We start from the raw sequence: 25,161 nt of genomic DNA on the forward strand, positions 1-25,161 counted from the left end.
AAAGCCCTGGGTCCAAAGCTTTTTTTAAACCCAGCACCAAGCGTTCCTTTTGAGAGGACACCCCCACTCTATCGGGTGGGGGAAGGCTGCTGCACTTTGTGGACATTTGGATAATAGTGGTTCAGGACAAGTGGGTCACCTCGACTATATCCCATGGTTACAAGCTGGAGTTACGAAGGGGTTCCCCCTTAGAGGTTTCTAAGATCCAGCATTCCCTCTGATCCTCCAAAAAGAAACATACTGTTTCAAGCAGTACATCATTTAGTTCATCAAGGAGTGATTGTAAAGGGTTTCTGTATCCGAAAGGGGCGCAGGATTTTATTCAAACATGTTTACGGTATAAAAAACAAATGGGGTCACAAGGCCCAGTTTGGATCCAAGATCCCCTGAACCAGTATCTACCAATCCAGTTCTTTCGGGTGGAGTCTGTCTGTTCAGCCTCACTCCAGATGGGAGACTTTCTAGCCTCCATTGATATAAAGGATGCATATTTAAACGTACCTATCTTTCAGAGATTCCTGCAATTTGCAGTAGAGGAATGTCATTTTCAGTTTGTGGCTCTACCCTTTGGGCTTGCCACACCTCCAAAGGTCCTAGCACCAATACTGGGTCTTTTAAGGGCCCAAGGGATCTTGGTGCTCAGGTGTCTGGATGACCTGCTCAGAAATCACTCACTACAGGCTCTAGAACAGAACATAACCTGCACAGTGCGGTATTTGGAAAGCTTAGGCTGAGTCATAAATACCCAAAAGTCTGCCTTGAGACCAGCTCAAAGTCTGAAATATTTAGGTCTGATTCTAGATACAGTCCAAGCAAGGGTATTTTTGCTGCCCGTAAGGATCTGTGCCCTGAAGGATCAGGTGCGTCAGTTAAGGGACACCAGACAACTCTTTATTCAGCTTTGTATGAGTCTCCTAGGAAGGGTGGTGTCCTCCGAGGCAGATCCCTATGCCCAGTTCCATTCCAGGCCTATACAACAAGACATCTTTTTGGCTTGGAACAGGAGAGGACAAGCCTGGATTATCCAATGTTCTTATCTCCTCGGGCACGCTTAAGCCTAAACTGGTTGCAGGATCAGAACCTGTGAAAGGGAAGATTCTTCCTCCCGGTATCTTGGAGAGTACTGGATACAGCTGCCGGTCTCTCAGGCTAGGGAGCAACCCTAGAGGGCTGTACATCTGGTCTTATGGTCCTGGACGGGAGAGCTTCAGGACTTCCCTATCAGGGTTCAGTCCGACAATACCACTGCAGTGGCCTATATAAACCACCAGGGTGGTACCAGGAGTCAGCTCTGGAGGTGAACCACATGCTAGCCTGGAGGACAGATTATCTCAGCCACCTGCAGATCTGCCAGGGGGGGGGGGGGGGGGGAATGGTCCCTACACCCAGGGGTGTTCCAGGAAATTTGACAGCGTTGGAGGTGGCCAGAGGTTGACCTATTGGCATCCAAGTTCAACAACCAGCTACAGCAGTTTGTGTCTTGAATAAGGGATCCTCTGGCAATCAGAGCAGATGCTTTGGTAGTTCAGTGGAGCCAGTACTCCCTGGTTTATGCTTTTGGGGATCCCTCTCCTTCAATGCATGAGTGGGAGAATTCTCTTTTCTACTGTCTACTGATTGGCTTTGAGTACAATCAGAGGTCAGATTTCGGCCCTGTCGGTATTCTTCCAAAGTCCTTTAGCCTCCCAATAGCTGGTCCGAACCTTTATGCAGGGGGCAACTCGTTTGCTTCCCCCCATTAGGTTACCTATGTGTCCTTGGGACTTGAACATGGTGCTGTCTGTTACAGAAACAACCATTTCAGCCTATCAAGGAAAATTCCATTAGACTTGCTGTCACACAAGCTAGCTTTCCTGATGGCCATCACCTCGGCTACAAGGGTGTCAGAGTTGGTGTCCCTTTCGTGCAGGGAACCATACTTGATTCTTCACCACGATAGGGTTGTGTTACAGCCTGTTCCATGTGTTTTGCCAAAAGTGGTGTCAGCCTTTCATTTGAATCGGGACATTATTTTGACTTCTTTTTTCTCTCAGCCTCGTTCGGTGGAAGAGAGATGACTGCATTCCTTGGACATTGTCCAGCCGGTCAAAGTTTATTTGTCTAGATCTGCAGAGATCTGAGGATCAGATTCCTTTTTTGTTTTACCGAAAGGATTCAAGAAAGGGGCAGGCAGCTTCCAAAGCTTCCATTGCCAATTTGAATCTGTCAGTTGGTTATTCAGGCCTATGGTCTAAAACGTAAAGCTCCTCCCTTTAGGGTGAGAGCTCATTCTACTAGGGGTATAGGGACATCCTGGGCTTTTCACCATCAGATATCTGTGGCTCAGATTTGTAAGGCTACTACCTGGTCTTCAGTGCATACGTTCACAAAATTTTATCAAGTGGATGTTCGATCAGCCGAGGCTTTCAGCCACTGTGTACTGCGGGCTGCCATATAAGGTCTGATGGCCATTGCTTGGCAGGGAGTCTCCCTCCCCTCAAGGACGTCCGAGTAGGTAATGAATATTAGCCTAACTCTGCGTCCCATGGTGTATGAAAAAGAAAATAGGATTTTTCGTCATACTTGCCTGTAAAATCCTTTTCTTTAAGTACATTGTGGGACACAGAGATCCCTTCCCTCTTTTTTGAGGATTCAGCGCTTGCTACAAAACTGATGTACTTCCTGTATGGGAGGGGTTATATAGGGGATAGTTTCCTGACTAAGACTTTGTCTACCAGTGTCCATTCACCTAGAGATGACGTATAACCCAGTAGGTAATGAATATTAGCCTAACTCTGTGTCCCACGATGTAAGGGATTTTACAGGTAAGTGTGACTAAAAAGGTATTATTTTCAAGCCTTTACTGCGATTATTTCGGCTATTTTAAATTGAATTTTGGGATTTATCCTTGAGAGTAGTGCATTAACAACATTTTGCTGCTTTATTTGTAATAATTTGATTTACAAGCATATGTCAGCATTTGCATGAAGAGTGTACATTGCTAAAAGCTCTGCCATTTGTGAGAACCTTAAGACAGCATTGCCAATTCATGTAGACTGAGGAGCTCCTTGCAAGGTCAGGAGCATAATGTATTACTTTCACAATTTGTGAGAAATAAAGTGAGCCAGTGGAGAAAAAAAAGATTTTGCCTTTGTATGTCTGATCATCACATAGGCCACAAAGGCACCAGCTGAAGCTTTTCAAACCCATTTCTATTTGTGGAATCTGATAATCCCTGACCCCGTTTAGTTTTTGCAGGTCCTAAATTGTGGCCTAATTTTGCACATTTGGACAAAAAGTACAATCTGCTAGTATTAGAGACCACAGTCTTTCTGCTTAAAGTGGCGTTGCCACCAAAAAAATAAATAGCTTAAAATTCAACATTTTTACTCACATCTAAATGCCTGTTGCTAGGGGGTCCCTCGTAGTCTGCCTCCTTCAGTGCCCGGGCTGGTGACATCACTTCCCCTCTGCGCCGCACAGTCATCTGGGACCTGTCACATGTCCCAGATGACTGTGCGGCGTATCACAGTGCGCGGCGCCGATCGCACATTCACAGTGGGTGCCCAGCTGTGAAGCCACAGCCGGGTGCCCACAGTAAGTCAGCAGCTGCAGTATTTGTAGCTGCTGACTTTAAAAAAAAATTTTTTAGGGGGCACCCCACTGTAATATCTGTAATTTTTTTTTTCTGTCCCATCTTTTGAGGAACACAGGAATTCTTAGACTGTTGGTATATACTGCTCCCTACAGGAGAAATGAATGGGAAAAAAATATGGCGCAAGCGTAAATGTTTCTGTGAGACAAATCCTCTCCTGAATCTGGGTCAGGACCAATGCTTGGCTCTCAACACTTTCAAGGGCTAGGTTTCTGCCTATATTATCTTGTTCAGGAGACAGTCGGTTCACTCTTTGATTTGTACATGGAGTCTACCATGTAGCTTCCCCTCTTTGTTCCTTTCTGAATCCATGGGATCTGCATCTCTGACTTTTAAAGATCAACGTTTGATTGAGCACATGAGAGACATTCCTCTCTACTCTCACCCACAAGATGATGGTCTTGTAGCCATCACTACTGTGAGGGGAGTGTTTGAATTGGCAGTCTTATCATGCCAGAAACTCTGTTTTTGCATAGGGGCAAGGTGATGATGAGGCCTAGGACTTCCTTCTTGACTGTAGCATTCTCCCATACCTCTATCTGGCTTCAGTTCACCATAAAGAAAATTTCCACTATCACCTGGATTTGTCTCGGGATGTACAGTGGTGTGAAAAAGTGTTTGCCCCCTTCCTCATTTCCTGTTCCTTTGCATGTTTGTCACACTTAAGTGTTTCGGAACATCAAACCAATTTAAACAATAGTCAAGGACAACACAAGTAAACATAAAATGCAATTTGTAAATGAAGGTGTTTATTATTAAAGGTGAAAAAAAATCCAAACCATCATGGCCCTGTGTGAAAAAGTGATTGCCCCCTAAACCTAATAACTGGTTGGGCCACCCTTAGCAGCAACAACTGCAACCAAGCGTTTGTGATAACGTGCAATGAGGCTTTTACAGCGTCCTGGAGGAATTTTGGCCCACTCATCTTTGCAGAATTGTCCTAATTCAGTTACATTAGAGGGTTTTCGAGCATGAACGGCCTTTTTAAGGTCATACCACAACATCTCAATAGGATTCAGGTCAGGACTTTGGCTAGGCCACTCCAAAGTCTTCATTTTGTTTTTCTTCAGCCATTCGGTGGTGGACTTGCTGGTGTGTTTAGGATCATTGTCCTGCTGCAGAACCCAAGTTCGTTTCAGCTTGAGTACACGAACAGATGGTCGGACATTCTCCTTCAGGATCTCTTGGTAGACAGCAGAATTCATAGTTCCTTTTATCACGGCAAGTCTTCCAGGTCCTGAAGCAGCAAAACAGCCCCAGACCATCACACTACCACCACCATATTTTACTGTTGGTATAATGTTCTTTTTATGAAATGCAGTGTTCCTTCTACGCCAGATATACTTAGACACACACCTTCCAAAGAGTTCCACTTTTGTCTCATCGGTCCACAGAATGTTGTCCCAAAAGTCTTGGGGATCATCAAGATGTGTTGTGGAGAAATTGAGACGAGCTTTGATGTTCTTTTTGCTCAGCAGTGGTTTTCTCCTTGGAACTCTGCCATGCAGGCCATTTTTGCCCAGTCTTTTCCTGATGGTGGAGGCATGAACGCTGACCTTAACTGAGGCAAGTGAGGCCTGCAGTTCCTTGGACGTTGTTGTGGGGTCTTTTGTGACCTCTTGGATGAGTTGTCGCTGCGCTCTTGGGGTAATTTTGGGCGGCTGGCCACTCCTGGGAAGGTTCACCACTGTTCCATGTCTTCGCCATTTGTGGATAATGGCTCTCACTGTGGTTCGCTGGATTCCCAACGCTTTGGAAATGGCTTTATAACCCTTTCCAGACTGATAGATCTCAATTACTTTCTTTCTCAATTGTTCCTGAATTTCTTTGGGTCTCGGCATGATGTGTAGCTTTTAAGGATCTTCTGGTGGACCTTACTGTGTCAAGCAGCTCCTATTTAAGTGATGCCTTGATTGTGAACAGGTGTGGCAATAATCAGGCCTGGGTGTGGCTAGAGAAATTGAACTCAGGTGTGGACAACCACAGTTATAGTATGTTTTAACAAGACGGGCAATCACTTTTTCACACAGGGCCATGATGGTTTGGATTTTTTTTCACCTTTAATAATAAACACCTTCATTTACAAATTGCATTTTGTGTTTACTTGTGTTGTCCTTGACTATTGTTTAAATTGGTTTGATGTTCCGAAACACTTAAGTGTGACAAACATGCAAAGGAACAGGAAATGAGGAAGGGGGCAAACACTTTTTCACACCACTGTAAGAGTCTATCTCCCAGCCACCGTTTCTTCAGGAAGACTGCCTGCTTTAGTATTCCAGATGGACTTGTAAGGGTACACTGGCTTCTCTGCCTATCATCTTTAGCGGTTTTTAGGTAGCAGATCATCCACCCCTTCCTATCAAGGTGCACCCTTCCAGATCTGTGTGTGCTACTTGCTCTTTTTAGCATCAACCAACCTTTCCCAGTTTGCAAGGCTACCACTTGTTCTTCTGTTTTTTGATTTTCTAAGTTCTACCAGGAAAAATATCAGGCCTAATTTGATGCAAGCTTCCAGCATTCGATACTTCAGGTTGCTCTTTGAGCTGCAGACAGTCCCATTTCTGTGTTTTTTTTTTGGGTGTTAGCAGTTGTTGCTATGTTGCACACCCTACAGGCCAAAAATCAGCCAAAAAATAGACTGGTTTTGCAAGAACCAGATGTCTTTTGGCCCATGTGTACAGTTCTGTGTCCCTGTCTCAAGACCGGCTTCTGTCGAACGGGCATGCTGGAAAAAAGCAGTCAGAACGGCATCTATACAGTGCTTGCAGCCAATTGTCCAGTCCTAAGAATTCCATGTTTCTCAATAGACAACAGTAAATAGGATTTTTTTCTACTCTAAATAAAAAGAAATTTATTGGAGCCCAATCAGGGACACAGGTCATTCCCATCTGTCATTGTTTTCATGCTTTTAGTACTCGTTTTACTGCAAAACTGAGGCTTAAAAGTTGTGGGCAGAAGTACTTTGTGCTGTCCCAGCATGTTGTTTTTTTTTTTTTTTTTTTAATGGTATAACCTGACAGTCTTAAGAATTTCTTTGGCCCACAATGGGATCCAATAAAAGATTATACAGCAAAAACGGGGCGTGGCCTGGACGGGGCCTTGAAAAACGGGGCGTGGCCTGGACATGGCGGAGTGAGGTTGTGTGCTATCTGAGCTCCCGTCCTCCCCCCGTCCTCCTCCCGACTATCGGAGCCTGCGTTGATCTCCTTGCCTACCGCCTGACCGGGGTATGCCTGTAAGGAAGCAAAAGACGAAGACGAAGGGGAAGCCCAGTCAGGCTAGACCACGGGAGTCCGGCGGGTCGATTACCCAATTCCTGACACAGCCACAGCTGACTCACGCTGCCCCTGAGATGGCGACCGCACGTGCAGAGGGAGAGGAAGTCCCGGAGAGTGGCCCGTCATCGCCGGCTGTTTCGCTTGGAGCGGACTCGCTCTCTGATGTCCCGTCTGCCCTGCGGACATGTACTACACCCCCGCTAGTGTCTGTGGCGGGTACCGAGGGAAATGCGGAGCTGTGGGCACTTCTTAGAGCACTCCCTACCCGGACGGATATCGAAACTCTGATTGGTCGCCTGGAGACACAGCACCGCAAGGAGCTGCAGGAGGTGAGAGGTGAACTGAGCTCCATCACGGAGCGCCTGGTGGCGGGGGAAAACACAGCGACGGACTTGGAATCTAGAGTTAGTGCGCTGGAGAGGTTGCAGGAAGCCCATATTGATGCCGCTACCCTGCTTCAGCTCCATCAGGAAGAAATTGAAGACAGGTGCAGGCGAAATAATCTCCGTTTGCGAGGTATCCCGGAGGTGACCGGATCTGAGGATTTGGCCGTCAGGGCCACCGCCATCTTCCACATGTTGCCTGGCTCCCCGCTACCGCAGACCCTGGAATTTGACAGGATACATAGGGCTCTGGGGCCACGGTCGCAGGACATTAATAGACCGCGAGATGTTATCTGCCGTCTCCTCCACTACTCCCACAAGGAACTGATCTTGCGTAGAGCGTGGGAGGCAGGTGATGTGGATTTCGATGGGGCGTCTGTTAAAATTCTACCTGATGTTTCTAGATCTACCCTACAGAGAAGAGCCATGCTCCGCCCTGTGTTGGAGGCTGCCCGCCGGCGGGGGGTCACTTACCGTTGGGGGTACCCATTAGCGGTGATCTTCAGGAAAGATCAGCAGTTGTTTCACCTCCGCTCCCCAGGCGATCTCCCGGCTCTATTTACCTTCCTGGACGCTGATCCTGTTCCTCTCCCGAACTGGCTGATGTTTCTACCTCCAACGGGGGGAAGGTCCGGGTCGCAGTCCTCATGGAGGTCGGCCCCGCCGAGGACTCAGAGACGCCGCCGTGGATCCCGAGCACCCACGCCGGAGGGAGGGAGTGTGTGAATTGTGAGATGGGCCTATAGAATTCTACCACCCTGACTTCTGTTATGCTCCTGCTGTCTCCCACCCGGGTTTGCTCTACCCCTTTGGACCCCGTATGCTGATGACCGGAGAGGCGACCCTCCTTGACTGCTCCATGGATTGGTAAAGGTGGCGGACCTCTATGGGGTGGTGGGGTGGGCTAATGTATTTTTTCTTTTTTTTTTTTTTTTTTTTACTGATTTACTTGCCCGGGGAGTTTTGGGGAGTCTTGGGGAATCTGATGGGGATTTATAAATACTCCGCCATATGGTGCCGGCTGACTTGGAGTGGCTTCCCGGGAGGTTGGGTTGGATTCCCTTTTTGTCCACCCCCCCCCCCCCCTCCCCTTGTCTCATGTTATTTTATTTTTTTTTGTGCATTTCCTTTTTCCAATTATTTCCTTTTGGCCCCGGGCACTGCCCTATGGGGGCCCACCATGAATGCGGGATGTTATCCTTTACGCCTCCGGCGCTTCGGGGGTCTGCCGGACTATATGTGACAATATGTGACTGAGGTGCCTCTCCGGAAGCTGGTTTTGAGATTCCTCTGAGGGGTCGCCTTGACTCTGTTCCTGTTTGTGTGGGATACTCGGGGCACCCGGGGTGGGGATGCTGCCCTCCTGGGATGGTGGGGAGAGGGTCATTCATGCTCTTCTCCCCCCTGTTCTGGCTGGGGTAGTGCACCCGGGGGGTCGGGTGGGGGACGCTGATGTTATGTTGCTGATGCTACCATGGCCGCCTGGCTGTTAGGGTTGCATTTCTTTTGCTCTTATGTTATGTTTGACCTTTCTGTTTTAATTTTGCTTGCATGAATTTATGGGGGCTCTGGTTATATACCTATACACACCTGGGGCATGCTGCATGTTGTGATTTATATGACTGGGGGGAATTGTTGCCGGGCCATATGCCCTATTGGGCGGAGTGGCGGGGGTACATAAGGGTGCTTTGCACCTGATACCTGCCACACTGCTATATGTGGCCCGCCTCCCCTACCCGCTGGGGGATTGAGAGGAGACCGGGGACGTTGCCTCGGTTGGCCCTGATGCGATTAACCCCGGGGCCACGTGCCCCCCCTTTTATAGGGGATGGGGCTGGTTGTTTCGGGGGTATGGACTTCGCGGCGGCCCTTGGTGTGTGTCCTCCCCTCCCACCCCCCGTTGACCCCATTTTGGGGGGGGGGGGTGGGATGGGGGGAGTGTGTGGCTGTTGATGACCCACGCTCGTACAGCTCCTCGGGTTCAGTGAGGTCGGGGGGAGCCGAGGGCTCATACTCCTCGGCTGTTCCAGGTCGCTTCCCCACATAGGCCGGCACGCTCTCGGCCATTTTTGGTAGGGACGTGCCACGCAAGCATTTGGCTTGTCTTTAGGGGTTTTTTTTTTTTTTTTTTTTTTTTTTTTTTTTTTTTTAGACTTAAGGGACACCCTACTGTGAGTCTTTCCCTTTCCCACTCTTAACCCCCCCCTTCTCTTCACTCCCTTCCTTCTTCCCCCCCTCCCTTTTTTTTTCCCTTCCCGGTTTCTTTTCCCTTCTGGTTGAGGATGGACAGCCTGTCATTATACTCCTTAAACGCGAAAGGGCTTAACACCCCGGAGAAACGGCGTATGTTAATGCATGACCTAAAAAGGGCGAAAATTGATATAGCTTATATCCAGGAAACTCACTTTAAAGAGGATCGATTACCGGTCCTCAAGAATAGATTCTTTCCTTTGATGTACCACTCCACTAATAAAACTAAATCTCGTGGTGCCTCTATTCTTATCTCCTGTAATGTACCTTGGACTCTCACGGATTCCGAGATAGACCTGGAAGGACGTTATGTCTTTCTTAAAGGACTGGTGGGAGGGGTACGGGTGACACTAGCGAATGTCTACGCCCCTAACGAGGGCCAGGACGTGTTTGTGCGGCGTCTTTTGACCAAGCTGATTGCCTTCCAGGTGGGTCAACTGATCCTGGGTGGAGACTGGAATGTACCCCTGGCCCCCCACGTGGATACCTCGGCGGGCTCGTCCTCCTTATCGATTAGTGCCCGTAAGCGTATCATCGCATGTCTCCATGAGTCACAATTAGTCGATATATGGCGTTTACAGCATCCGGGTGACAGGGACTATACCTTCTACTCTCCGCCTCACAAAATTTACACAAGAATTGATTATTTTCTTATACCACATAGCCAATTACATGCGGTCAGGGCCTCCTCTATAGGTCAAAAGACATGGTCGGATCATGCCCCCATTATGCTGACTTACAAGCTGTCGGCCACTTCTTCCCGACGGACACGTTTTTGGCGCCTTAATGACAGCTTATTACAGCGACCTGAAATATTGGAAGAGGTGACTAGGGAGCTTACTCTTTACTTCCAGACGAACACGACGGCTGACTCCTCCCCGGGGGTGGTGTGGGAAGCACACAAAACGGTTATTCGGGGTGTCCTGATTAAACACGGTTCGCGCATCAAAAAAGAGACTGGGAAACAGTTGGACTCACTTCTGGCCGAACTCCAGGTTCTGGAGTCAAAACACAAGGTCTCCCTGGATCCATCCGTGGAGGCTGAACTTTCCTCTATTCGAAGCCAGGTCAATGACCTCCTTGGCTACAAAGCCAAGGCGGCGTTACAAAAATGCAGACTTATGGCTTATGAATCGGGTAATAAGTGCGGGCGCAGTCTGGCGCGGGCGGTCCGAGACATCAAGACACAGACCTATGTCCCTCGAATCAGGTCGGAAGCGAATGTAGATGTCGGCCTCCCGCACCAGATAGCGGCTGCATTCAAAAATTTCTACAATACCCTTTACAATCTACCACCTCTCCCGGGAGGACGACCTCTGATGGAGGCGTATGTAAGTTCTAGCCAGACTCCCAAACTATCATCTGACAGTGTAGCTGAGTTAGAGGCCCCGATAACCCCTGAGGAGTTGGAGTCGGTGCTTAACACGGCTAAACCTGGGAGGGCGCCTGGACCGGATGGTTTCACCCTCCCGTATTATAAGACGTTATTTTCCATCCTTAGCCCTCGTATGGTGACCTTTTTTAATGAAATAGGGAACACGGCCACCTTTGTCACTGATACTACTCGGGCTCATATTACGGTCATCCCTAAAGAAGGCAAAGACCCCTTGGCCTGTAGTAGCTACAGACCCATCTCATTGTTAAATACGGATCTTAAATTATTTACCAAGATAATAGCAACACGATTGGCCAGACATGTGCAGTCCCTAGTCCATCAGGATCAGGTGGGCTTTATTCCTACGAGGGAAGCCAGAGACAGTACAATCAAGGTATTGAACCTGATCCACGTTGCGAACCAGGGTCCTATTCCTTCTATTTTCCTTAATACAGACGCCGAAAAAGCCTTCGACAGGGTTAACTGGGAGTATATGTCCACTGTCCTCCACCACATAGGCTTAGGTGAGAAAATGCTTAGGTGGATAGCCCAATTATATGCTACTCCGACGGCACAAATTAAGGTGAACGGGATATTATCGGAACCCCTGTTGATTAAAAATGGAACCAGGCAGGGCTGCCCGCTGGCGCCGCTTCTTTTTGCCCTTTCCTTGGAGCCCTTTTTATGTAGAATTAGGAATAACCCCGATATCCAAGGCATAGTGGTGGGTGATGCTCATTTCAAGGTCTCTGCGTATGCGGATGACTTGCTTTTCTCCCTCTCCAATCCAGCGATATCCCTCCCGAATCTCCTCCGGGAATTCGAGGAATACGGGCAAGTCTCCAATCTAAAGATTAACTACACCAAATCAGAAGCCATGGGAGTGGCACTGTCGCAAGCGACCATACAGGGGCTTCGGTCCAGCTTTAATTTTAAATGGACGCCCACGGCACTGTCGTATCTGGGGACTTTGGTCCCGGCAAATCTAAATCACGTCTTTAAACTCAATTTCCCTCCCTTACTGATCAGAACCAGGACTCTTCTGGAATCCTGGAACAAAGGCCTTCATTCATGGTTTGGCAGGTGCAACCTGCTTAAGATGTGTATCCTGCCCAAATTTTTATATTTGCTGCAGGCACTCCCTATTTCGGTACCCACATCATATTTTCGACAGGTTCACGGTTTATTTACTGGTTTTATTTGGGCATATAAGAAGCAGAGATTGGCCCGGAATTTACTCTCCATGCCCAAACCCTTCGGCGGCCTTGCCGTTCCTGATGTAAAGAAATATTATCAGGCGGTACACCTCGGTAGAATTGTAGACTGGTGCAGGCACCGGGATCTGAAGCTTTGGATCCGGTTGGAGCAGGCCCTGGTCCGGGTGCCATTAACAGGGGCCATCTGGTGTTATAGACACCTCCCAGCCTACATGAAGAGGCATCCCTTGATAGGGACGACTCTACGGGTGGGGTCACAGATTTGCTCAAAGGGGTTGCTTTCCACGCCTAACTCCCCGCTATTTCCTATTATGGGGAACCCACAATTCTCCCCTGGGATGGACCCCCACCTTCTACAGGTTATGTCCAGTAGTGGGCGCACACAAGCACGATGTTTCCGGATAGATGGGGATTGGCCGTCCATAGAGGTGCTCTGTAATACATCGGGACCTTATAAATTAGCTTTCTGGACTGCTGTCCAACTTAGACATTTTCTTCGAACCCTTTCATTCCCCCTCCGATTTGATGGACCGTTGACCGCCTTTGAGGAATGTTGCTCTGGTAACGGGGTGCTTCCAAGAACGTTGTCCACAATGTATAATCTCCTTATCACACCCGGGGATAATGCTCATCTGACCTTCATGACAAAATGGGAGAGGGACTTGAACTGTACGTTTACTCCGACCCAGATTCACAACATTGTAGCATTGGCCCTGAAATCTACCATCTGTACTACTATACAGGAAACGAACTATAAAATCTTGACGAGATGGTACTTAACTCCACAGGTTTTGCATTCTTTCTATCCGACCACCTCTGCGCTTTGTTGGAGATGCGGACTGGAACAGGGCACTTTGTTGCATGTATTTTGGGCATGCTCGAAGTTGTCTTATTTTTGGTCCACTGTGAGGACCGTTACTCAAAAATTTACGGAGTATAATGTCCCTAATGACCCGGCCTTTTTCCTCCTGCACATGAATGCCATGTCTATTAAAAAGTACAAAAAATCCATTTTATGCCCATTGGTGAATGCCGCAAGAGCATGTATACCGCTCCACTGGAAAAGCGAGGCCCCTCCATCGGTGGCGTCCTGGGTTCGTAAGGTGGAGGAAATTAGTAGACTGGAGGACCTGGTGCTTACGGGGAGGCAACAGCAGGAAAGATTTAGGAAAACATGGGCACCCTGGCACCAATTTATTTTCTCGCCCGAAGGGGTACTTTTGAGAACTTCGTAATATGTTCGGCGATAGATACTGCATGGGGGGGTAGGGCAGTCCTGAATCAACCAGAAATCCCCCCCCTCCCCCCCCCCCCTCCACCTCTCCCCTCCCTCTTTCCCCCCCCCCCCTCTTCCTCCCCATCCCTCTCCTTTCCCCCCCCTCACCTCACCCCCCTCTCCTCCCTCTCTTAGTCTTCCCTGTCAGGACCCCTTCCCCTATTCTTAATGGTCTCTGCCTTGGTATTGGGTCTCTACCGGGGTATCGAGGTTCTGATGAGAGCCGGAGATGGGGGAACTGAAGGGATTAAGGCTCCCAATCACGTTTCGGTATTTGAGATGTTATGGATGAGCCATGCACAATGGTTTTTTTATTTTTTTTTTTTTTTTTTTTTTTTTTTTTTGACCCTGTCCCTCCTGTGAACTCGGTAATAGGTTTGATGTTGGTTCCCCTCTTCCCTCCCTCCCCTTTTCTTTTGTATCCCACTTCTATGTTGTATTATATGTTTATGCCCATGTTGGGCATTGTTTAAAAAGTAATAAAAAAATTTATATTTGAAAAAAAAAAAAAAAGATTATACAGCAGGTACAAACATTCTGTTATCCTTAGTAACCAGTTGCCTTTATCTCTGTATCTACATTGTTGTGGTCTCCTGCTGCCTTGTGCTTAGAGCTTGCATGGCAGCTGGATCCTGTCCTTTAACCACTTGCTTACTGGGCACCTAAACCCCCCTCCTGTCCAGACCAGTTTTCAGCTTTTAGCACTGATTCACTTTGAATGATAATTGCGCGGTCATACCACACTGTACTCAAATTAAATTTTTATCATTTTTTTCCCCACAAATAGAGCTTTCTTTTGGTGGTATTTTATCACCGCTGTAGTTTTTATTTTATTTTTTATATTTTGTTATAAAATTTTGCAAACAGGTCATTTTTCTCCTTCATTGATGTACGCTGATGAGGCGGCACTGATGGGCACCGATAGGTGGCAGTGATGGGCACTGATGGGTGGCAATAACGGGCATTGATCGGTTACACTGATACACAGCACTGCTAAGTGGCACTTATTGATTGGAATAAACTTCCAGCTGAGGTAGTGAGACAGTCAACCATAAATGGCTTCAAACATGCTTGGGACAAACATAGATCTATACTCGGACAAAAAAGTTAACGAAAAAAAAAACCTGCCAGACTTAATGGACAACTGTCCTTTTTTTTCGATGTTTCAATTTTTTAACAGCTTGCTGACCAGCTCACACCAATATAAGTCGGTAGAAGGGCAGGTACAGGCAGATTAACGTACCTGTACGTTGCCCTTTAAGAAGCAGTTTGCGTGCGTGCCACGACCTCCGTGAGTGTGACTGTGGGTCCCGCAGACTCTGTCCACGGGGATACCCGCAATCGTCTCACGGAGAGGAAGAATGGGGAAATGCTAATGTAAACAAGCATTTTCCTGTTCTACCTAGTGACAGGACACTGATCACAGCTCACTGTAATCGGGAACGGTGATCATTGTCGTGTCACACATAGCCCCTCCCCCACAGTTAGAATCACTCCCTAGGACACACTTAACCCCTACAGCGCCACCTAGTGGTTAAGCCCTTCACTGCCAGTCACATTTACACAATAATCAATGCATTTTTAATTGCACTGATCGCTGTATATAATGTTGCAGTCACAATAAAAATCGCTTATCGCCGCCATTACTAGTAGAAAAATCAATTATTAATAACAATACCATAAAACTATCCCCTATTTTGTAGGCACTATAACTTTTGCGCAAACCAATCAGTAAAGGCTTATTGCAATCTTTTTTTTACCAAAAATATGTAGACGAATACGTATCAGCCTAAACTGAAAAAAAAAAAAAGTATTTTTAAATATTTTTGGGGGGATATTTATTATAGCAAAAAGTAAAAAATAATAAGTTTTAATTGTCGCTAATTTTTTTGTTTATAACACAAAAAATAAAAACCAAAGAGGTGATAAAATACCACCAAAAAGAAATCTCTAATTGTGGGGAAAAAAGGACGTCAAGTTTGTTTGGGAGCCAGGTCGCAGTGCCGAATCGCAAAAAGTGCTCTGGTCTTTGGGCAGCCAAATGGTCTGGGGCTTAAGTGGTTAAAGACCTGTAGTCCCACTCCGAAGCTCTCTAAGCACTTGTACACACGGTCGCACATTCTGACAACCAAATCCATTGGATTTTGTCCAACGGATTTTGTCCGAAACTGTTGCATACACACAGTCGGACAAAGTTGTCGGGAAATCCGATTGTACATAACCTGATGACGTTCCTACGTTCAGGCTAGTAGCCAATAGCTTTGGTCTAGGAATTTGATCTGAGCATGCGTGGCACTTTGTCCGTCGGAGTAGGCTACACATGATCGGAGTATGTCCAATCGAAGCATTTTGTCGGAAAATTTTACGGACAAGTTGGAAAACTTGGTCCGTCGGATACTCAGACGGAAACGGTCCGATGGAGACCACACACAGTCGGATTATCCGACAAAACGGTCCGATAGGACACATTCCGTTGGAATCTCTGACCGTGTGTACAAGGGTTAAGAATTATTTTAAAGGATAAGTTCACCTTTTGACAAATTATAGATGCACATTTTTTTGCAGGTGGAGCCTGTAAAGCATTGCACCAGTGATCAGCAAATCTCTGATGGCATGCAGGTTTCCTGCAGATCTCTGATGGCATGCAGGTTTCCTGCAGATCTCTGATGCCACGCAGGTTTCCTGCAGATCTCTGATGCCACGCAGGTCTCCTGCAGATCTCTGATGCCACGCAGGTCTCCTGCAGATCTCTGATGCCACGCAGGTCTCCTGCAGATCTCTGATGCCACGCAGGTCTCCTGCAGATCTCTGATGCCACGCAGGTCTCCTGCAGATCTCTGATGCCACGCAGGTCTCCTGCAGATCTCTGATGCCATGCAGGTCTCCTGCAGATCTCTGATGCCACGCAGGTCTCCTGCAGATCTCTGATGCCACGCAGGTCTCCTGCAGATCTTTCATTGTATCGGCTTGCTTGTACCTTGTACGAGGAAGCCGGTACATTCTGACAGGAAGAATGAATGAACTGCCACAGCGCCGTGGAAGTTCATTGAAAACTACAAGCCAACAGCAGCAAAGGCTGCCAGACCTAGTAGTTTTATATTCACAGAGCACTGTGAATGAGTGAGGCTCAGCTGTAACAGCGGGGAAGCAGGTGGTGCGGGGGCCAGTGCATCAGTTACATGTTACACCACGAACATTGGGTGTAAGGTGTTATGAAAGGTGAACTTATCCTTTAAACCTGACTTGCTGCCATTTTCTATCATTCTAATTAAAGTTAAATTGAGAAGACTGCATTCCTTAAAATCATCTAAAGTGTTTTTTAACTGACATTAATTGTGCACAGATTAGCATACATTATTTGTAAGGTAACAAAATGGGTTGAATGTATCGGTTGATTTTTTTTTTTTTTTTTTTTTTTTTTTAAAGTGATAATTGCTAAGTAAGAAACACACAGCAAGTAACCATAGTCTTACATTTTTCAGCTGACTGAAATAATAAAAAAAACATTTATTTTTATTTTTTTTACAGGTAAATAAATACACTTTTTAGTTTCTACTAAGTTTTTGTTAAAATGGGAGCTAATTTTAGTTTCCCGATATTTCCTATTTGAATACCTTAGAAATTATAACCCTTCTCCATGATATCCAGAACTATAAATATATTTTGAAATTTTTAACACCCACATATATTTTGCTAATGTTTTTCGTTAGTGCTATAGTCTCTTTACCTGCAGTGGGTGCATTGCTCTTTCAGTATCATAGAGAGGTCAGTTGATGAGGTTTTGGTGACATTTCTCAATAAGAGATGGTTTTAATAACAGCTGATCTTTTTTTCAGTTGGGGATCAATGGCTGAACTACATATCCTTCTGTGGACTCCGAACCTATGCTGAGCTAGAAGGAAACCTAGTCAGTGAACTGATATATGTCCACAGCAAGCTGCTCATTGCTGATGACAACACTGTCATTATTGGTAAGTAAACAAACTGTGTTCTTGGGTGCCGTTATCAAACCTTATTACATTTCTTTTATTTATTTCTATAAGGTTTCTCTGATCTACTGCATTAAGTTGATAAAATATGTAATAAACCTAGGAGACCTGTTTATAAAAAGTCACAATTGATACTTTGTAGGATTTTTGTGTTTTTGATTCTGACATTTTAACCCTGTTTATGAAGTTCAGCCATTATTTAACAAAGATGCTCAAAGCCTAGCAGAACAGTTTGGTAGATTATGCCACTTTATAAAAACTTTCTTCTAGTTGTTTTCTTAAATGTCCTTGCATTGTCTGCCCTTTTCACCAGAGAAAAGGTGGGGAAGGAACTTTTTTTTCTGCTTTTTGTTTTATTTCTAAAAATCCTGTAAAAATCTACCAGGTTTCCTTTTTTATATATATATATATATAATTTTCAGCATACCTTTTTATGTCAAGAGAAAAAAACCTGCACTATTTAGAGGGAAATAGGGTGGTAAAATTAAATGTTGTTATTTCTCTGACCTTTGTAAATGGATCTCTAAGGTAATAAAAACAGGATGATACTAAATCCAATTCTGTGCAAAGATGCAATTTCCCTGTGTCCGTATTCTATCTGCACTTCTCCGTGTCACTACTGTATCATGTTTATACAGAATCCATATTTTAGTCTGTGCCATAACATGAATTATCCATTTTATTGCAACTTGCATGGATGGGTTCAATTCAATATGCATTCCACACATACAGACGTTGACAAATTTATTACAGACCATTTAAAAAATGGTTAATTCCTCCAACCTGCATACCTTTAGTATGCAATACTGTAAAGCAAAGCACTTGTAATAGAGATAAATTATTGTACAAAGATAATTTATAGCTGCCCATAGATGTATTTTTTTTTTTCTATTGATCAGCCAAGTGGCTGATTTAAAAAAAAAAAAAAAAAAAAAAAAATTTGCCCCATCTACACGTTTGAAGTGGATGAGAAAATTCCCTCCCCCACTGCACTGTTGTGTTCTGGTAACGGGACAACTCCTAGTGCCGATTGAGCATAAGTATACCTTTTGAGAGGAGTTGATCACTAGATTGACATTTCGATCCATGTATGGCCAGGAAAGATATATTTTTTTGTGCCATTAGAAATAATTGTATCATAGGAATATTTCAAACTATTTTCACACATGGCTTCAATCTTGTAATCCTTAAGTCACTCTATTTAAATGAAGAAAACTAGTCACTTTCTGCTGTTTGTGGTATCATCGTTTCACCATACTAAACATGGCCCAGAGAAATAAAAGAGGTGGCTGTCTGTGGAGATCACAAAGAAAACTCGTTTATGTGTAACTACAGTTGCAAATATTAAGAAGCTTAAGGTCCATGGGAAAGTAGCCAACCTCTCTGAATATGGCTGCAAAAGGAAAATCAACCCCAACTTAAACAGATGAATAGTGGCAATTGTAGACAAAAAGTCGAAGAAAACTTTTAGGAAGATACCAGCTTGAAAGAAAAACAAAAAAAAAAAGACTAAAATTTGCTAGGATGCATGTTGTCAAGCCACATTGCTTCTGGGAGAACGCCCTTTGGACAATTGAGAAAACTGCAGCAATCTGACAAGTCACATCAGCTGTTCACAGATTAAAAAATACAACTTTCAAAATAAAGAACATTTTACCAACAGTGAAACGTAGCCCGGTTGTGTGTTGGGCCTCATGTACACTGCTGCTGGTAAACTAACGTTTAGGAGCAGTTGGGCATTTCTTTCAGCTGCCCCTGAACTCTCCTCTCCATTATCTTATCAGTACATGTACACAGAGTAATTTATAGTAGTTTCTAGGCAGTTGAGTTTAGAAGCATTTTTTGGAAACCTAAAAAATGCATTCAGAACGGATGTTCAGAGGCATTTGAAATGCCAAATGCCTGTAATAGCTTCTAAACGCGGTAACTCGCGTGTAGATGCATTTCGTTTAAAGGCTTTTTCATTTTTTTCCATTTGCAAAAAAAAGGTCAATTATTCAGGGGAGGTTGTAAAGTGTCCCATGTACATTAGGCCTTAATGCTGCTTTGAGTCTGGCAATGGGGTTCCTTGAATCTGTGCAGGAAACATTGGAATATCAAGGCATTCTGGAGCAAAGCTTAATGTTGGGCAACTCTGTCTCAGTCCAGGTTGTGGGTCTTCAACAGGTTAACAACCCAAAACACACAGCTGATAGCAACAAAGAATTGCTAGGAATAACACATTTGGACTAATTGAAAGTATCCTTCTATGCGCCTTGATCTGAAACCTACAAAATCATTGTCTGGGGGGGGGGGCACATCCTAATATGCATTTACATTCAAGATGGTGCTGCTATAAGGCCAACAAACAGTACAGAATAGATTACAGCGCACACATAAAACAATTACATTTAAATCCTGCAAGGCTATTTAACCACTTCAGCCCGGGAAGGATTTTCCCCCTTCCTGACCAGAGCACTTTTTACAATTTGGCACTGCCCTGCTTTAACTGGTAATTGCGTGGTCATGCAATGCCGTACCCAAACTAAATTTGCGTATTTTTTTGCCCACAAATAGAGCTTTCCTTTATTGGTATTTGATCCCCTCTGCAATTTTTATTTTTTGCAATATAAATGAAAAAAGACCAAACATTTTGAAAAAAATTTTGCTATTAAAAAACAAAACAAAAAAACAAACTCAATTTTAGTCATAAATTTAGGCCAAAGAGCATTTAGCCACATGTCTCGGGTAAAAAAATTCAATAAGCATATATTTATTGGCTTGCGCAAAAGTTATAGCAAAAGTTATAGCGTCTACAAACTAGGGTACATTTTCTGGAATTCATGCAACTTTTTGTTTAACTGCCTATCTCATTTCTTGAGTTGCTAAAATGGCAGGGCAGTACAAACCCCCCCCCACTCCCAAAAAAATATTACCCCATTTTTTTAAAAGTAGACACCCCAAGGAATTTGCAGAGAGGCTTGTTGAGCACTTTGAATATTTTATTTTTTTGACACAAGTGATTGAAAAATGACAAAAAATAAAAATTACACAAAGTTGTCACTGAAATTATATATTGCTCAAACATGCCATGAGCATATGTGAAATTACACCCCAAACTACATTCTGCTGCTGCTCCTCCTGAGTATGGAGATGCCACGTGTGGGACTTTTTTGCAGTCTAGCCACATACAGGACCCCGGAAAGCCAACCCCCCCCCCAAATGACCCCACATTGGAAAGTAGACACCCCAAGCTATTTGCTTAGAGACATGTTGAGTATTTTGCAAATCTCGCTTTTTGTCAGTTTTGAAAATATAAAAAAAAAAAGAATTTCCTTTCTTTTCTTCATTTTCCAAAACAAATGAGAACTGAAAAATACTCACCATGCCTCTCAGCAAATAGCTTGGGACTTCTACTTTCAAAAATGGGGTAATTTGGGGGTTTGTGCTCTCTTGACATTTCAGAGCTTCCGAAACTGTGATAGGTAGTGAGGAGTGAAATCACCATTTTACACCATTAGAAAGCCTGAAAGTGGTGATTGGTTTTCGTAGTCTTGTACATGGCTAGGCTCAAAAAAAGTCCTACACATGTGGAATCCCCGTACTCATGAGATCAGCAGAATGTATTTTGGGGTGTAATTTCACATATGCCCATGGCATATTTGAACAGTATATCATTTAGTGACAACTTTGTGAAAAAAATTGCAATATTCCTGAAACTTGTGGCAAAATATATAATATTCCATGGACTTAGCATGCCTATCAGCAAATAGATTGGGGTGTCTGGTGGGGGAGCACAGAAGTCACGGTGAAGATTGCACAGGAAGCACTAAAGTCACCTTTTTCAAAAAAAATTCTGGATCTGCACTAATGAACATTTATTTGGGACTTATTTAATATATATATATATATATATATATATTTTTTCTTGCCATTTATCATATATTTAAAAAAAAAAATTTTCTTTTGGTACTTCATTATTTTTTACTTATATTTTTTATTTTTATTTTAATATTTTTTCTACTTGTTTTTTGTATTTTTCACTTTTTAAGTTTTTTTTTTTTTTTGTTTTAAAGTTTCTTTGGGTTTTCATCACTAGGGGTTGTGTTATATTATTAGGTCTCATATTACCCCCTGTGTGTATAGACATACACATTTTTTATTTGGCATTATCATGTTTTTTTGATATCTGAGTGTCTGCACATTTTTTTCACATTTATTTATTGGTTATATATATTTTTGTCACTAAACACATATATAGTGTACTTATGTGATTTTAGGTTAAGTTTTTTTCATTGATTGATACATTACATATATATTTTTATCATTAAATACTGGTATAGTGCACTTATGGGATTTTAGGTATTAGGTTTACTATTGAATGACACATTTTATATATATATTTGCATATATGCGACTCGAGTTATAATCGCAGTGGGTCATACATTGAATTTTTTACACGTGGGATCTTTTGATTTTTTGATTAAATTTTGGAGTTTTTTGGGATTGAGGCTGTCGCTTTATACTCAGTGGGGAGTTTTTTGGCCTATTTCAGTATTGAGTTAATTAAATTAAGTTTCTGTGATTTATCACAGTTAGCATTATCAGTTTTTTTATATCAGAATCTCCGTTGGATTGGAGACACATTATATATATATATATTGTTTGATTAGTAGTCCCTGTTATTAGAATTTTCGTTTTTGAAATTAGTACATTTGCTGGTCTGGAGACTTATTATATATATTGTTTGATGTAACATTTTCTGGGTGCAGCTGTGGTTTTTGCATTTATTCCTGGGTTCATTAATATAGGGTACAGGGAGGTGATTGGGTTCGTTGGTTAAAAACCCTGGCTTTCACCTACATCTATCCTTTGAGTCCAGATGGAGTAAGAACCTGTTTTTAGGTAGCGCCAATTGACCCCGGTTGCTATATATTTTATTATTTTTAGATTGGGGTGTCTGTCTACTTTCCAAAAAGGGGTCATTTTGGGGGGTTTTGACCTGTCTTGGTATTTTATGCACAACATTAGAAGCTTATGCCACACATCACCCACTTTTCTAACCACTTGAAGACAAAGCCCTTTCTGACACTTTTTGTTTACATGAAAACATTTTTATTTATTTTTTTGCTAGAAAAATACTCTGAACCCCCAAACATTATATATTTTTTAGATTTTTCAAACGGATTTTTTTTATTTTTTTGGAAAAAAAACTTTTTGGAATTTTAATGCACTAAAATGCCTAAATGTTTGGTATAATATAAAAGATGATCTTATGCCGAGTACATAAATACCAAACACGACATGCTTTAAAATTGCCAACAACTGTGCAGGGGCGACAAACTACATACTTTATTTAAAAGCCTTTACAGGTTACCACTTTCGATTTAAAGAGGAGGTCTACTGCTAAAATGACTGCCCTTAATCTGCCGTTCACAGTGATACCTCACATACATGGTGCAATTGTTGTTTACATATAACACAAGACCGACGCTTGCGTTCGTCCTTTGTGCCTGAGCACGGGGAGACAGGGTTGTTTTTTTTTTTTTTTTTTTTTTTTTTTTTACACTGTTTCTTTAAATTTTTTTTATTATCACAGAGAATGTAAATATACGCTATGATTGCAATAGGTGGTGACAGGTACTCTTTAGAAAAAGAATTGGGGTCTTAGACTCTAGATCTCTCCTCTGTCCTCAAAGCATCTAACCCACCAAGATCAGTGTGATAAGATGCTTTCCCAGTTTCCCAATGGTCCGGTTTCTTATGCCATAGAGATGATTGGAGCTGTTCTATGGTTGGCGAAACCTCCGGTTGCATTATTAGGTTCCCCGATGGGATAGGAGAGCCAGAGAAAACCAAGAAAGATGACGGGAGGGGGTGGGGAATCGGGGCATGGGATGTTCCCTCCCGCTGCTTGTAAATTAGCCACTAGGATTGCTTTTACATGAAAGCCGACCACTGGCTGAAAAGAACAATACCAAGATGATACCTAAACCTTCAGGCATCATACTGGTCCTTGTTGGGCATATATTCTAATGTTTTTTTTCATGCAGCCTGCGGGCTGAACGAAAGATATTGATTGGTGGGTATGCACACCATTACAATACCACCCTGCATCCAACCACTTCTAATGATGGGCATACATTTTTTTTTTTTTTTTTTTTTTTAACTGTGGTGATGAAATCGCCTCCTAGAGAGCTAGAGTTACTGATTTATATACCGTGAGAGCAAACGCTGTTGCTGTCAAGATAAATATCAGTGCTGCAGCTGCATGCTGTACCTGAAAAGCAAACAATGGTAACAATAAAACATTAACTCAATAAAACAACAATCTGTGCCGTAAAAAATATATGCCAAAGCGTGGGGGCAATCTGCTCCCAATGTTTAATGTTGGGGGCAATCCACCCCTAATGTTAGGGGCAAATTGCCCCTCCACCCCTGCCCCCATTCTTCGTCATATATGCTCTTTTTTTTTTCAACTGTGATGGTGAAATCATCTCATACAACACTGGAGTTGCTGATTTATGTATCATGGGAGCAAACACTGCTGCTGTCAAGATAAATAAATCAGTGCTGCAGCTGAATGGCTTACCTGAAAACAAAAAAATGGTTTACAATAAAACACAGGAAACGGTAAAGTATTAAAGAATTACATACCTGAAACGCAAACATGATAAAACATAGTAACAAAAAACATTGCAGTTAAGCATAGAATACAGTAAAAAAAGAGCAGAACAATAGAGAGAGAGAACAATAAAACGACTATTTTTAACTTTTTTTACACTTTTATTTCTAACTGTGAAGGTTTGGTTCCAGGTTCGGGTCTCTGAAAATGCAATGGCATCTTTGGAGACCCTGTGAAAGAGTGTCTGTCTGTGCAGTGCTGTACCCTATGCTAATACTCCACTAGTGTGTGGTAGCATTCATAACATTCACCAATGCAAAGACCAGGATGGTCAGGACAGGAGGAATAATAATAGCGGGTATCACACCTATATCCACGTTTCCTACAGACACAAAATTTTCTTTGGAGGGCTCGTTGGGTAGGGGTACCAAGAAGGACATGTGGAAAATGCCTCTCATGCAGCCGGCTTACTGCATTTGCGTTGGGAAGTTGGGGCACAGCACCGTTTGGAAACAGAAGGGCTGTGATGATCTCTGAAATTTAAGGAAGGATCCAGTTTGTCCTGACGCTTTGTATAGCACATAAGCGTTTTGGAATAAGTATACATACACTTTTTTTATACCAGCGTCTGGCCTTACGGGCAATTAAGTACAGCGCCATTAACTGGTCATTGAGGTCCACCCCTCCCATATTAAGGTTGTATTTATGGACACAGAGGGGTTTCTCCACAACACCAGTCGTCATTTGAATTTGGACCGTCATGTCTGCGTGAAGGGAGGACAGAAAGAACACACAGATTATCCCTCCACTTCACTGCGAGCAAATTATTACACTTCAAGCAGGCTCTCTCCCCCAGCCTAAGACGGGAATCTGTAAGTTGCTGGGGTAAGCCCCAGCAATTAGATCGCACAGCGACAAATGCACCAATTCCATGATCAAACGTGTAACTAAAAAGTGACTCGCTCATGTGATAATTGTCCACGTACAAGTGGTACCTCTTTCCAAATAAGGGTGACACCAAGTCCCACGCAATCTTACCAGCGCTCCCTATGTAGTCTTGGCAGTTCTTTGGCTCCATGTGACTATCTTTTCCCTCATAAACCATAAAACTATATGTATAGCCTGTTGTCCTGTCACAGAGCTTATACATCTTCG

General features: G+C 43.7%; 1 protein-coding gene across 3 annotated transcripts in view; it reads left to right on the top strand.

Moving 5' to 3' along the window:
* The window catches only part of PLD1 (phospholipase D1), a 355,357-nt gene that overhangs the window by 301,011 nt on the left and 29,185 nt on the right, over positions 1 to 25,161 (top strand). For all 3 annotated transcript variants that reach the window (XM_077487973.1, XM_077487974.1, XM_077487972.1), the window contains one exon: positions 17,250 to 17,384. In XM_077487973.1, coding sequence (XP_077344099.1) covers positions 17,250 to 17,384 — 135 coding nt within the window. The remainder of the gene's footprint in view (positions 1 to 17,249; positions 17,385 to 25,161) is intronic.

This window comes from Lithobates pipiens, unplaced genomic scaffold (assembly GCF_037356315.1).
Source record: "Lithobates pipiens isolate NorthernLeopardFrog02 unplaced genomic scaffold, aLitPip1_a1.2 Scaffold_18, whole genome shotgun sequence".
Classification (NCBI taxonomy): Eukaryota; Metazoa; Chordata; class Amphibia; order Anura; family Ranidae; genus Lithobates; species Lithobates pipiens.